The 15,253-nt window shown below is 36.5% G+C and overlaps 1 protein-coding gene across 1 annotated transcript in view; it reads right to left on the minus strand.

The window, feature by feature from the left end:
• Positions 1-15,253, minus strand: part of EGFL6 (EGF like domain multiple 6) — a 63,940-nt gene that overhangs the window by 26,855 nt on the left and 21,832 nt on the right. The window contains exons 3-7 of the mRNA XM_044666965.1: positions 15,130-15,222; positions 11,337-11,456; positions 9,610-9,729; positions 7,823-7,957; positions 5,065-5,187 (exon numbers count right to left, since the gene is read on the minus strand). Of these exons, the coding sequence (XP_044522900.1) occupies positions 5,065-5,187; positions 7,823-7,957; positions 9,610-9,729; positions 11,337-11,456; positions 15,130-15,222 (591 nt within the window). The remainder of the gene's footprint in view (positions 1-5,064; positions 5,188-7,822; positions 7,958-9,609; positions 9,730-11,336; positions 11,457-15,129; positions 15,223-15,253) is intronic.

Consider the following 15,253-nt stretch of genomic DNA (forward strand, 5'->3'; position numbering starts at 1 on the left):
TGTGTGTGTGTGTGTGTGTGTGTGTGTGTGTGTGTGTGTGTGTGTGTGTGTGTNNNTCATATCTGTGTGTGTGTGTGTGTGTGTGTGTGTGTGTGTGTGTGTGTGTGTGTATTGAGAGACTGGATCAATAAAAGCCCAGTCCTGGAAACATAAACAAATGTGGGAGTTCAGGGGGCCAATTTCTGGAACTGTTTCATGAAATGAAATAGAGGAACCCAGCAGCTGCCTCCAATCTCTCCCCACCACTGCCAGCCCCACATCCATTCTTGCCTTTCTACAAGGAGAGAAACAATGATATGGCCACCTAATACCTTTTGTGTGTGTGCTCGGTTCTGGTGCAATAGCCAATCCAAAGGCCTTTTCTTTATTGGTTAATAAGTGGACAGAGGACATTCCCAGAATTCCTGTGTATGCTTTAAAGTACAAAGCTGAGGCCCCTCCATTCACCCCAGCACATAGTCTAGAAGATGATTTATGGAACCCTCCCATTTGCTCATGCTTCCAGGCCTGGGCTCTTGTTGTCCATTCCTTAGTAACATATAAGGGTGCTCCTTTGCCTAGGTACACTCTATTAGCAAGGATTCTCTACAACCTGCTGATGTGGTTCAGTGATTCTCTTCTCAGAATACAGCAAGAAAAATGAACAGGAAAACCCAATTCCCTACGAATTTCCTTTCTATAATCAGTAACATGAAACTCAAGGCATTTAATAAATAGGGAGTGGAGGGTTATAGACCTAGCTTGGCAAATCTAAACATCTGTTTTTAGTTTAAGCTTTGAAGTCTTCCTGCCGAGATGGAATGGAAAAAAAAATCGAAACACCATAACCTTTGGTGTCTGAGAGCTCACTCCCTTAGTATTTGAAAGAGAAAGCGATGGTAGGGAAGTTGATCTACAGAGAGGCTGAAGAGAGGCATATGTATGAATGTAAAATAGTACACTGGCTCCAGGGTCAACCTGACCCAATTAGAATCTATCCACCTGGCTTCATTTTTGGTACTGGTGAATAAAAATTATAATAATCTTAATAAGAACTGATGCTGTTAGGTGGCTCAGTGGATAGAGCACTGGGCGTACAAGTATGAAGACCTGAATGCAAATCCAATCTCAATCACTTGACCTGACCAACTCCTTTAATCTAAGTTTCTCCAATGTGAAATAGAGATAATAAATAGCACCTACCTCCCAGGGTTATTGTGAGGATCAAATAAGATGATATTTGTAAAGTGCTAGCGTCTGAAACATAATATGCAAATACTTAGATGCTAGTTCTTATTATTTGTGATAAACCATAATGATAATAGCTAGCATTTACACAGTGCATTAAGATTTTTAAAGTAATATATATGTATGTTATATATATTTTTATATGTATATAAAATCTCATTTGATCTTTATATCAACTCTGAGAAGTAAGTGCTATTAAACTCATTTTACAGATAAAGAAACTGAGCAAAGGGAGCTTAAGTAACTTATCTGGGGTTCAGTAAATGTCTAAGCCATGATTTAAACAAGGGGATGGCTAAAAGTCACAGGCCAAATCCAGTCGCCATTAATTTTTATATGGCCTACAAACTAATTGCATCTTTAAATATAGTATTATCTATATGTATAAAATGTTTCATTTTATATGTGAATTTATATATATATTTTACATGTAAAATATCATATTTAAAGATGCAAAAAACCATTTTTTGGCTCACAGGACATATGAAAACAGGTATTAGGCTGCATAGGCTATAGTTTGCCAAATCTCAATTTAAATTCAGGTCTTCTTGACTTTATATGCAGTTTTTTATTGACTGCATATACCACCTAACTGCCTCTAGGTGGTAGAATTTAAGAGATGCCAAGTGGTCTTCCTCTAAAAAAAATACAGTCCCATTATTGTAGTTATTCCTTTGGTGGTAAAGCACCAACTATAAAAGATCACTATTAAAATGTAAAGATGCTTTAGCATTGGTTATTTAACAGATTTCTTCTCGTCACCTACCAGACAAACACGCCTGAGATCTGCATCTTGTAGGTACCTAAGGAATATTGACTGAATGAATAATCAATGAATACAGGGAGAGAAGTAATGTAAAGGGGCCTCAAAAATACAATTCTGACGAGATGTTCCAAGTCTTGATTGCGGTACCACCAGTTCAGTTTGTTATTAGAATTTCTCACTAGAGTATTTTAAATCTACCATGTTTCAAAACCAATGTGTAGCAGATAGAAAAAAAAATTAGTTTCTGAGAATCTTACTATATGCAACAGGCACTCCTTGAAAAACATTGGATACAAACAACATGCAAATTATTAAGAACAGGAAAGTGTGATGGAAGGAAAATTGGATTTGGAATCAGAGAACCTGAGTCTGTGTGATGTTTATTAGTTATATGGTTCTTAGAGAAATCACTTTGCTTTTCTAAGCCTCAGTTTCTTCCTATGTAAAACTGAGAAAATGATGCTTATACTAACCTAACTTTACCTCACAGGATTATTGTTTAGATAAAGTGAGATAAAATAGACCAAAAGAATCTCAAACCTTCAAACTATCTCTGTCTCTATGTACTTAGCTATTCATCTTTTGTTGAGTTATTTTTCAGTCGTGTCTGCCTTGTCATGACCCCATTTGGGGTTTTCTTGGCAAAGATACTGGAGTAGTTTGCCATTTCCTTCTCCAGTTCAACAAATGAGGAATTTAGGCAAACAGGGTTAAGTGACTTTCCCAGGGTCACACAACTAGGATGTGTCTGGTTCCAGATTTGAACTCAGGAAAATGAGTGTTTTTGATGCCAGATCCTATCTATCTATCTATCTATCTATCTTAGTTCTATACATTTTATACATACTATGCAAATCATATATTGCATTATGTATATTATATATGTATAAATCATGCAATAATTAAATCAAATTTTTCTATACTGAATTTTAAACATTTTAGTAGGGTTTAGTGAAAGGAAATTTGTACCTACCATTATAGTAAATAAATATTTGCTAAAATGAATTTTATCTTCAAATTGGTTTAAAAATTTTTGTTTTCCTAAGATGAGATACCTCTCTAGTCAGAATCAAATTAAAGATAAAGTGTTCAAATAAGCACCTATGTTGTAACAAAGAATATTAACTAAGGAGAAACTGGGTTAAAATCTCAGTTCTGCTACTTACTAGTTGCTTGGTTCTGGAAAAGTCACTTTAGCTCAGTGGGACTCAGTTTCGTCATCTATAAAGTGAGAGGATACACTAGATCTCTGAGGTCTCTTCTAGCTCTAAATTTATAAATTTTTTATGTTTCCTTGGTCACTAATATGAGACTATTATTTAAAAAGGCATTGTGGGACCACTGGTCATGGTAATCACAAATTCTCTATTCCTCAATTTTCTTTCTGGATCAGGCTTATACCTATATCTCAAGGATAAAGATGGATTTAGAAAAAGAGTAATTTAACTCTGTGGAGAAAAGATGTTATATAAATAAATGATATCAACCTACTTGTACAAAAAAATTTAACAGCTCTTTTTGTGGCAAAGAATTGGAAACCAAAAGGGATGGGCATCAGTTGAGGAATGGCTGAACAACTTGTGGTATATGGTTGTAATGGAATACTATTCCACTATAAGAATAGTATTCCACTATAAGAAATGAACAAGATGAATTCAGAAAATCCAGGATTTATATGAACTGATGCCAAGTGATGTGAACTTCATTATGAATCTCTCTAATTATCTTGGATCACTGCACTGCAGAGAATAACTAGGTCATTCACAGTTGTTCATCAAAAAATATTGCTGTTGCTGTGAACAATGTTCTGATGCTGTACACTGCACTTGTTCATGTAAGTCTTTCCAGGTTTTTCTGAAATCCTCTTGCTTGTCATTTCTTAGAACTCAATAATATTCCATCACAATCATATACCACAACTTGTTCAGCCTTTCTCCAAATGATAGACGAACCTTCAATTTCCAATTCTTTGATATCACAAAAAAGCAATTCTGCTATTATTCATAGCTGGGGAGTATTCGGAGAAGGACAACCAAGAAGATGAAATGCCTTGAGTTCATGCTATATGCTTGGTTGAAGGAACTGAGCAGGTTTAGTTTGGAGAAAATAAAACTCAGATAATACATGATAGCTTCATCAAGTATCTGAAGAACTGTCATGTGGAGGAAAGATTAGGATTGTTCTTTTGAGTCCCATTGAGCAGAACCAGGAATAACCAGTGAAAGATGCAAAGGGGCAAATTGAGGTTCTATGTCAAAAAAACTTCCTAACTAGTAGAGAGGCCAAAGTGAAAAGGGCTATCTCAAGACCCTGGAAGGTCTTCAAGAAGAGGCAGGACAATCACTTTCCAACTGAAACCCCCCTTTTTACAGAAAGCCTTCCCCAACTCCTCTTAATTCTAGTTCCTTCTCTCTCTTATTTCCTATTTGACCTGTATGTAGTTTGTTGTTTAGTTATTTCAGTCATCTGATCCTTTTATTAATGCACTTTGAGTTTTCTTGGCAAAGATACTAGAGTGGGTTGCCATTTCCTGCATGTCTAAGGTCAAATATGAACCCAGGTCTTCCTGACGCCAGGTCTGGCACTCTATCCACTGCACCATCTAGCCACCCTGTATATAGTTTACTTTGTATTATTTGCTTGCATATTGTCTTCCCATTAGATAGATTGTAAACAACTTGAAGTCAGAGTCTTTCTTTTCTACATGCTGTATCTCCAGCACGTAGAAGAGTAGGTGCTTGGTAGGTACTTAGTAAATATATTCTAAATAATATACATGTATATAAAATATACTGTATATAAATAAATAAACATAGTAGGTAGGTAGTTTATCGATTGATTTATAGTGGAGATTATGTTGCATATGGGTTGGACTAGATGGACATCTAATCCAATTTTCTCCTTTTACACGTAAGGAAACTGAGGGACAGAGTAATTAAATGATACTTTTAGGTCTAATATCATGGGATAATAAATGTAGAGAGAACCTGAAGGCAAAGGATTGAGGGGGGAAAAAGCCTTATTTGAGTTTCTATTAGCTGTTGGTCAATACATAATCAGATTTTACTTACCAGAACAATGAAATCCATTACCCTTATATCCCTGTCTACATTTGCACTTAAAAGCACCTTGGGTATTGAGGCAGTCAGCATGAATGCTGCACTTGTGAGTATTTGCCATACATTCATTTATATCTACAAAAAACCAAACAAATAAACATTTCAATGAAAACTCAATGAAATCAGTGTGCTAATACTCCACCCCCTTGCTTTCAGTAACTTCCAAATAACTTAGTGGCTCATCAGTATTGAGAGCTTTACTTTTGTTATATGAGACAAAAATCACCCAGGATTATGAACCAGAGAGCTATCTTTTGGAAGTTTCACTGGTAAACTGTGGGTGTCAAAGCTATTCTCCTATACAAGAGATTTTATCCTTTGATTTCTGAAGGTATTATGAAACTGGAATCTTCACTTCTCCTGAGTTTTTAGGTTTGTTTGCTTTTTAATTCTAATGGAGTGAATTAAGGGAGTTTTATTTCCCCCCTTTCCTCTTCCCAAATAAACAAACAAATAAATTTCCTGCTATTGAAAAGAGAGGTTTGAAACTGACAAGGAGTTTTGCCTTTGTTTAATACTTCCAAATGGAACTCATAGGTGGAAATCCAGATTTGCTCAGAAGACTTTAGGAAACAGAGAACTACCAAGATGTAGTTCCAGACTGGTCTTTACTGCTTACTTGGAAGCTTTAGGTTGGGGTGGTTTAGAAAGTTTCCTTCTACTGTGTTCCAGGACCACTAATCTTAAACCTCATCTGGCTTTCTATTTACATGTGTTTACAAACACATACATACAGAGAAAATAACATTTTGTTTTTAATCTTAAAACCCCTGGCATTTGATGGCAAAGAGAAGTCAAATACCTCCTCAATCACTTTTTAAAATGGAAAATGTCATTTCCTTTGGAAGTACCCAATTAAAATTCTCATTTTCTGGGGCCCTCCTTTATGGTATCATTAGAGTAATGTTATTCAAAGTGTTAACATGGAATCATTGGATTTCGGTGAGAGAAGGAATTTTAGATCATCTAGTCTGCATTTTTGATTCTAGCAACAGATCCCTAGACAGGTGGTAGATTTTAAGAATTGTCCTCTACTGGTCTTCTTTAAAATATTTAAGGAAAAACTGTTGAGGTTATGAAACATTGTTCAAAACTCAGGGACCAATTGTTGTTCTACCTATATCCCATGTCTAGCATAAAGGAAGATAAGCATTAATATAAGGCCTAATATGTGCCAGGCACTATGTTAAATTATTTATATCATTTTATCATAGCAACAACCCTGCAAAGTAGAGGCTGTTCTTATCCTTATTTTATAGTTGAGGAAACTGAAGCAGGGTGAATTTCTGCTAAAAAAATTAAAAGGCAAGCAAGAGCTTTTAAGTGCACATCTGTGCAAAAGTAGATTTTAAGTCTCTGAATGTGGGAGTCCTTGTCACCTAGATCAGGAATTCTTAAGCTTTTCAGTGTTATGGACCCCTTTGGCAAACTAATGAAGCCTATGGAGCCATTCTTAGAGTGATTAAAAAATACATAGGAAACTAATTATATTGAAAAAGTTACCAAAATATTATTCAAAAAAATCTTTCCTAGGTTAAGAAATCCTAACACAAGTTTTTCCTCAATGAGTTGATTTTTTTTTTGCATTCACATCGTTCCTTACGTTTTCCTTGTTATGAAACAGCTAAAAGAGCACAGTCAGTTTGTTAAACTGAGTAACAGAATAGAGAACTTATAGTACTTGATGATATCTTAAGGGTAATGAGAAGGTCCACTTTGTTTCTACCAAAATAACCCCATGGCTGCTCACTAATGACTTTAATTCCTTTATCAAGAGTCTTAATTTTCATTATCAAATTTATAATTTGCATTACAATTCTGAGAAAAGTAAACAAATGGTTTAAATTCATACTTATGTGTTGATGATTAATATAAACTCCTTTCCTGAGAGCAAGTTTTGATAATGGAGAGCATATAGACACTAAATAGATAAATATAGATGAAGCAAAGACAGGAAAGGCAGGAAAAATTGGAATCCTCTTCTAAGTCATCATTTTGCCTAAGGCAGGCCTTGAAAAAAAGAAATACTTGGCAAACTATTATGAAAGGGAGTCTGTTAAATTATAGGTAGAGAAACATTACTTCCATTCTTTCATCAAAACTAAAGAAGACTAGTTACTTTTATTTTCTCCCTTTTTTATTGCTATAGATGGCAATCATTGAAACATTTTTATAAAAATAAGGCAAGGCATAGAATCATAGGATTGGAGCTGGAATGAATCTCTGAAGCCTCCTAATCTAATCGCCTAATTTTACAAATGAGGAAACTAAGATCCAAGAAGTGAAATGATTTGTCTAAGGTCTTAGAAGAGGTGTGTGGCAAAGCTACAATTTGAAACCAGTTCCTCTGACACTAAATATTATCTCTCCTGTATTATTTCATGTCTTTGAATCTCAGATTATTCATCTGTCAATGAAATGATTGAAAGGGGTGCCTTTCAACTCAAAAAGTTCTATGGTCTTGAGAATTCTGCCATCACAGATATTCAAATATTAAAGTCGTTCATTGTTTCATGTTCAAATATCTATCTTTAGAACCAGCAAATGAGTACAGTTTCCACAAAGTTGTTAGATTTCATCTTTATCTGTTGTTGAGTCATAACTTGGCAAATAATGCTCTGAAGTAGCTACTGAGAAACGGGTAGGAAAAAAAGACCCATGAATTTGGGTGGTGGTGGTGGTGGAAAGGAGCCATATGCATAAATCTTACCTACACAGTCATATCGCCCATTGATGTATTTCAGTTCAAAACCATTGTGGCATTTGCAGTAGTAGCTCCCAAAGGTGTTTACACATCTCCGATTGTAGGGGCAGAGAGCTTTACCAGAAGTGCATTCATCAACATCTAGAGGTCAAGAAAGAAATGTTTCCATAAGGAAAAGAAGAAACAAGGTTGATAGAGTAGGTAGAATCAATTTCAATGGACTAAAGTCCTCCATTTAAACAATTTATAGCCTTTCTGAGCCTGAATTAACTCTCTCAGATTCTGAGACTGTTGTGTATGATCTAGGATGTGTGGAGAGTTCCATCTGTGCCATCTAGCCATCTTAGAGTAACCATTAGGAGATGACTCACTGAAATACACCTTTTGACTTGAGTGTGAAGCCTGAAGTCAAAATGAGACATTGTCATGAAACTGAAATGGCTTGTTGAAAGTCACATGGGGAAATATGGGGATTTGAACTGTTATAGGAAAATATAGGATTTCAGGTTAAGTAGCAAAAGCAGACAGCTGACAGGTAAGACCTGAGAATTCTAATCATGGAACTCTGGTCAGAGGAATGACTTTTTTTCAGTGACTCTATGTTATGGCAGTTGGCTTTGAGAGGGTAACTGTCTTATTGAAGGGCCTGTGAAAGTGGGTTATCTTGATCTACAAGGCCATCCAGCAAGTTAAGAAGCTCAGGTTGAGAATTGAAGTAATATCTTGTATGGTGGACATACAGATATATTCATCTCCCTGACTTTACCCAGTGGATTTACCTTGCTAAGTTACCTGTGTTCCTGAGTCAAGCTGATATATCTGTGAAGCAGCCCAAGGATATCTTAGTGAGAAACCCTTTTCCCCTGGACCAGTCAGTCTCTGCTTTATCAATAGTCTTAAAGTGTTAGTTGGCCCTTTTCCCTCATTACCTAACCCTGTTTAAACGTTAAACTGACTTTTTATTCTTCCTGGTGTTCTCTCCTCCAAACCATCAAGGACCCACAGAGCTCATTGTTTCCCTGGCTAGTTTGGATTTCAGTCAAAATTGTCTGTTACCCCAGCTAAGCTGTTCCTCTGTCATTCCCTACCGATTTCCCAAATCCACTGTGAGTTTCATTTTGTTTATTTATTATATCCCTAGTGGGGTCTGTGTGTGTGCCCCAGTGTGTTTTCCCTTGTGTGGTCCCAGTTTCTCAACTGCCAAGAATAGAACCCAGATCCTCTGGTCCTTTCTCCCCAGTGCTCTTTCTGGTACATCCTTCTGCTTCAAGAAAAATGGTTTTTTGTTTTTTTTTAACTTTTAGATCTAAATGTAGGCTTCTTCCTTCTCTCTTTTCCCTATCTATACATGGTTCCTCCCCCATCCCCTTCCAGGTTATAGTGTTTCTGCTAACCTTCCAAGGAAATTATCAGTACTGTTGGAGTACTGCCTTAGAATTTGCCTCATTTATCTGTTAAATTTATCTGTTAATATTTAGAGTTTGAGGTCTCCTGGCCCAATTTTCATGAAGCCACAGTCTCCAACATGCCACAATAAAATATTAGAGCCTTACTGCCTCCCACTCCCACTCCCACTCCATTTGCCAAAATATTTCTTGAAGCTTCTCAGTTGCATTGGGCTTACTCTAATTTATCCTTTTCTTGCTCTTCTTCCCCATCTGTTAAAATTACTATTTGACAGATAAATTTCAGATAAAAACAATTTCTATTTGACAGATAAATACATACAGAAAGAGGGGAGATCAATTAACAAAAGAGAAAAAAACAAAAAGAAAGAATTCATATTCCTATACCTATACAAGCTCTTCCATTAGGTCCCAGTTGTAGCCCAGCTGATGGACACAGACACCGTACCTCATCTTTGGTGTCTTCGCAACCATATTGGCAGTTTGTCATGGCACAGGTCCTCGAATCTAAAAGTAAATATAAGTAAGCATTTAATTTGAAGAGTCCAATAGCTCCGTTCTCAAGTCTGTGTAGATCATATTTTCCTGGCTCTCTCTTTAATTTTCATGCAATTCTAATTAATCAAATTCAACAAGCATTTGTTAATCAATCACTAAACATCTGTTAAAATCTTCTTATGTACCAGGCATGGTGCTAAGTACTGGGGATACAAAAAGAGACAAAAGACAGTTTCTGCCCTAAAGAAGCTGATAATCTAATAGGGAGAAAACAAATATGTACATGCAAAAGACACACCCACATACCTGTACACACGCACCCACACATGGAGAAGAGGAGCAAGAAAAGGATAAATTAGGGTAAACCCAATGCAACTGAGAAGCTTCAAAAAATATTTTGGCTAATGGGGTGGGAGTGGGAGGCAGTAAGGCTCTAATATTTTATTGTGGCATGTGGGAGACTGTGGTTTCTTGAAAACCGGGCCAGGAGACCTCAAACTCTACTAGGTCTGAAGGATTTGCAAAGAGCTCCATTATGGCCCAGACTGGGTATCCATCAGCTGAGGACTAAACTAGTTCAGTTCACAAAAAAAAAAAAAAAATTCACCCACAGCAGGCTGGTTTGGTTCCTGAGTGATGGATATTTTTGGCCCCAGAAACTCAGACACAGACTACCCGATAAAGGCAGGGAGGATTCAACCAAATAGTTAATCAATCAAGAAATATTTATTGACTTCTTACTATATTCCAGGCAACTCTCTAGAAGCTAGGGATTCAAATACAAAGAATGAAACAATCTCTACCTTCAAGGAATTTAGATGGGATGAGAACAACATGTACATAAAGAAATATTCACAGAATAAATATAAAAAATACAAACACACTTCCCAGCTGTGTGACCCTGGGCAAGTCACTTGACCCCCATTGCCTACCCTTACCACTCTTCTGCCTTGGAGCCAATATACAATACTGACTCCAAGACGGAAGGTAAGGGTTATTTAAAAAAAAAAAAGATGAGTTATATAGGCAGATCTCATCTTATAAAAAATACAATATAAATGAAATAATAGAGAGGCAAAGGGAGAGAGTACATGTGAATGAGTATGTGCGAGGAGTGGAGGGAGGCCGTACTGGTGACCAAGGTGGGGGCTCTTCTCTTTCCAAAGAAATGTAATATCTGAAAGGTTTTCTCTGTTCTATACAGACACTTAAGCTCCCACAAGATCCTCACTTTTCTTTGTTACAGAAAGGCTTTTCTTTTCAGGAATGCTTATCTGAAAGCATTCCTGGCAAGTCTTGGCAATATTCAGTGGGATGAGGTGTAAGATAGGTAGGGGACAGGAAATTCTCTGTCCCTGGAGGGCATTTGTCACCTCACTATGTTAAAAAAAAATCTTCTGAGGACTATTAAAACAAATTATTGCCTACTTTCCCACGACCTCGGGCTACCTGTTGGTCCTTCAACCAATGATAATATTTCCCTCTCCATCCCTCTTGTTTGGCTGGGCATCCCATGTCTTTCAAGCCATCTAGTTCCTCAGCATCATGGGTAAAAGACTAAAGGGCCCCCTCTACTTGGGGGAGAATGGCCAAGAAGGGTTTTTTTTATTACTTACTAGAACAGGTGCCATCTGGCATCAGCATGTAGCCACTGAGGCAATAGCACTTGTAGCTGCCATGGGTGTTCATGCATCTGTGTTTACAGGGCCGAGGTTTCAGTCCACATTCATTCATATCTGCAGGAATCATTCAGAAAAACAAAAAAGAATGCCTTTATCTTTGGAAATCCATGCTGCCTCATTCAGAAACTCCCTAAAAAAAACTACAGAGAGAAAAACAAAACAACCTCCATTTGAAATCATTCAGCAGACCAGTTATTAAAATGATTCTATGAAAAAATGATATAAAGGGGGCAGATTGATGGCTCAGTGGATTGAGAGCCAGGCTTGGAGACTAGAGGTCCTGGGTTCAAATGTAGCCTCAGATATTTCCTAGCTTTGTGACCCTGGGCAAGTCACTTAACTCCCACTGCCTAGTCCTTACCACTCTTCTGCGTTACAATTAATACACAGTATTTAATCTAAGATAGAAGGCAAGGGTTTCAGGGAAAAAGAAAAATGATATGTGGTGCTTCCCTATAGTCCAGCCAAAATAGGTTCTCTTGCTAGTTTTCATAAATGACACTCCTCTCTTTGTGCCAATTGTCTAGAATGACTTACATACAACTTTAAATATGTAAATATGACTTACATACAACTTTATTTTGGTTACAAGGGTCATAGATATAGAACTAGAAGGGACCTGGAAGTCATCCAGATTACTGAAACTGGAATTTATCTTTCTTAGCCTTTCCTTTATTGTTGGGTTTTGAGTCTGTGAAGTTGAATAAATGAGAAAAAATATTTATGTTTTACATATATGTACACATGTACATAACGATATCCTTATGATATATAATATAATATAAATTTATTATTAATTAATAAAATCAAATATATGTATATAAATTAAATATCTCACTTATTAATGACTACAAAAATACAGATGACTGCAAATCAGTTCTACCTTTCTAAGAAGATTTTGGATTGGGTAGAGAATCCATTTTTAAAAACCATAAATACTCAAAACAAGATAAAGGCATGGAAATTCGTATCCCTATTTTCCTTCTAAGCTCAGCTCAGGTATCATCCTCTTTCTGAGACTCTTCCGGATCCTCCTGACTACTACTACTTTCTTCCCAAATTAGTTTGTATTTATGTACTTGTTTGGGATATAACTAAGTATAGCTCAATTGCCTGTCTTGTTTGAATGGAAGGTACTTGTGGGAAAGATCTGTTTTACTTTTTTCTTTTCCCTGCCTCCAACATATGAGTAGGCATTTATTAAATATTTGTTAATTAATTTGAGATATAATTTAACATAATATGATACAATAATAAGACAATGTAATATGATGTAACATAACACAACATATAATATGACATAATGTAATATAATAGTATAGCATAGCATAATGTAATATAATATAATATAGCATAGCATAACATAACATAACATAACATAACATAACATAACATAACATAACATAACATAACATAACATAACATAATATAATATAATATAATATAATATAATATAATAACCCTTCACTGTTAAGTGAAGGGAGAGATGGAGCTCTCTTTATAGTAATTTTCCTTTCTGCTGGATGGCTGGGTTTCACTTTAATGGAAACCTTTTCCCTTCTCCAATATCCATTCTCCCTCATCAATCCCAGGCATAAACAGGGGAGTGAAAAACCAGTGACTGTACTTAATAGGAAAGTAGGAGACAGACATCACATCACACAGCTCCAATGTAGAGCTGACTAGGACTCTTGGATGGAGTTCCTGGGAAATACTTCGGTTGGCATGCTGGGGCTTGTCACTGTTAATGTATATCTGGAAACTGGAGCCAGGGTTACTTAATAAGAAAGACTATTCAGGAAAAGATAGATTGCTCTGAAATTTGAGAAAATTGGGGCACTTTCTCTTCCCAGGCTTCTGATTCCCACAAACATTAATATTTTACTAGAACTTGAAAAAGACCTAGAAAGGAAACATTTATTTCAAATCCCTTGATAAGGAGTCTGTTTGAGAGATGAAAATATGTAGAAAAATGGGTTTTCATGGTATGAAGCCAACTGGTAAAGGATATATATATACATATACATATGTATATATATATATATTCATGTTTATGTTTATATATATAAATGCTGTTATTTATGAGAAAGACATTCTCAGGCCATGTTTCCCCCCAAAATAGGATATATTTCTTAGCATTCCCTTAGGGGCTAAAAAAATCTCAACTAATAGAGACAAAGTTATTGGCAGGAACTCAGAAATGTTTATCTTTGGCTACAGGATCATTTGAGATAGTTGAAATGAGGCCAGCTTAGTGTATAGTTGTTGGTGCTGTTCAGTTGTGCCCAACTTTTCATGACCCCATTTGAAGTTTTCTTGGAAAAAATATGTAGGAGATTTGCCTTTTTCTTCTCTAGCTCATTTTATATAAGGAAACGGAGGCAAATGGGATCAAATGACTTGCTCAGGGTCACACAGCTAGTAAGTGTTAGAGACCAGATGTGACCTCCAGAAGGGGAATCTTCCTTCCTCCAGGCCTGCCAGTCTTATCCACTGACCATGTAGCTGCTCCATACTTTCAATTAAGGGGCAAGACTGACAAGGCTAGCTATCATAGCAAGGAATGAGGATGTCACTTCTTAACTAGAACTTCACCACTGCCTCTTAACTGAGGCAGTGTGGAATAGTGGAAAGAACTCTGGTCATGGAATCATGAAGACATAGGTTCAAATCCTGCCTTAGAAAATGATTAGTTGTGTGATCTTGGGGCAAATCAATTAATCTACCTCCTCTGTAAAATGTGGAGGTTGTGCTTGACTCTTCTGGCTCTCTCTGTCTTTCTGTCTCTCTTCTCTCTCTTTCTCTCTGTCTCTGTCTCTCTCTATTTATACATATATATATGTATATATAATATATATATAACAATTTCATATTATGAATCCAGCTCATCCTTGAGGAAAGGGGGACCCTAGGTGGCCACCAGTTCTCAGGGCCCAATTTTTCTTTAGGCATTTGCTAAATTGTGTGCTCTGTTTTTCAGCTGGACGTGCTATTCTAATAAACCTTTCAGAACCTTTCAGGAATGTGGCAGTATAGCCCAATAACATTTGATCATGGCAACTGGTTGGAAAATATAATATTTTCCACAAATAGCACCATAGTCAGAAGTAGACAATTGCACTGAAGAGTTTCCACTCACCATGTAAGCCAGAACAGTATTATAAAAAGAGCTCTGGACTCAACATTGGAAGACCTGGATTTGAATTCCGATTCTCCTATGGGTGATTAGAGATGAGTCATTGATCTTCCTTAACTTTAGTTTGCTCATCTAGGCAACTGGGTGGTAAGTGTAAGACCTAGAGTCAGGATGATCTGAATTCAAATCTGGCCTTTGGCTTTTCCTAGATGTGTGGCCCTGGGTAAGTCTCTTAACTTGTCTGCCTGTTTTCTCATTGGTAAAATGGGACTAAAAATACCACCTACCTTCCAGAGTTGTTGGAAGGGTAAAATGAGCTATTTTAAAAGCACGAAGAAAACTTTAAAATGCTATATAAATGTATATTATCATTATCTCGAAAATGATGGGGTTGGGTTCAATTACAGACTGAAGCTCTGAGTCTATAATCCTATGAAGATGGATGACAAGCAGTTCTTATGAATTAAATGAATACCATTCAAGTTGATCCAGACTTATAAAAGGCAACATTATCTAGCAAAAAAAAATATTAGTCTGGAAGCCAGACTCTGTAAGACCTTAAGGAACTTAGCTGTAGGACATCATACCAACCTTGACTGCAGGTTTTCCCTGTAAATCCAGGAAAACATTTACATTTGTTTGGCCCCACACATTCACCATACTTGCATCCATGGTCACAAATGGCTGTAGAGCAAAAAAAAAAAAAAAAAAAAAA

This window comes from Gracilinanus agilis, chromosome 3, assembly GCF_016433145.1.
Source record: "Gracilinanus agilis isolate LMUSP501 chromosome 3, AgileGrace, whole genome shotgun sequence".
NCBI classification, from domain to species: Eukaryota; Metazoa; Chordata; class Mammalia; order Didelphimorphia; family Didelphidae; genus Gracilinanus; species Gracilinanus agilis.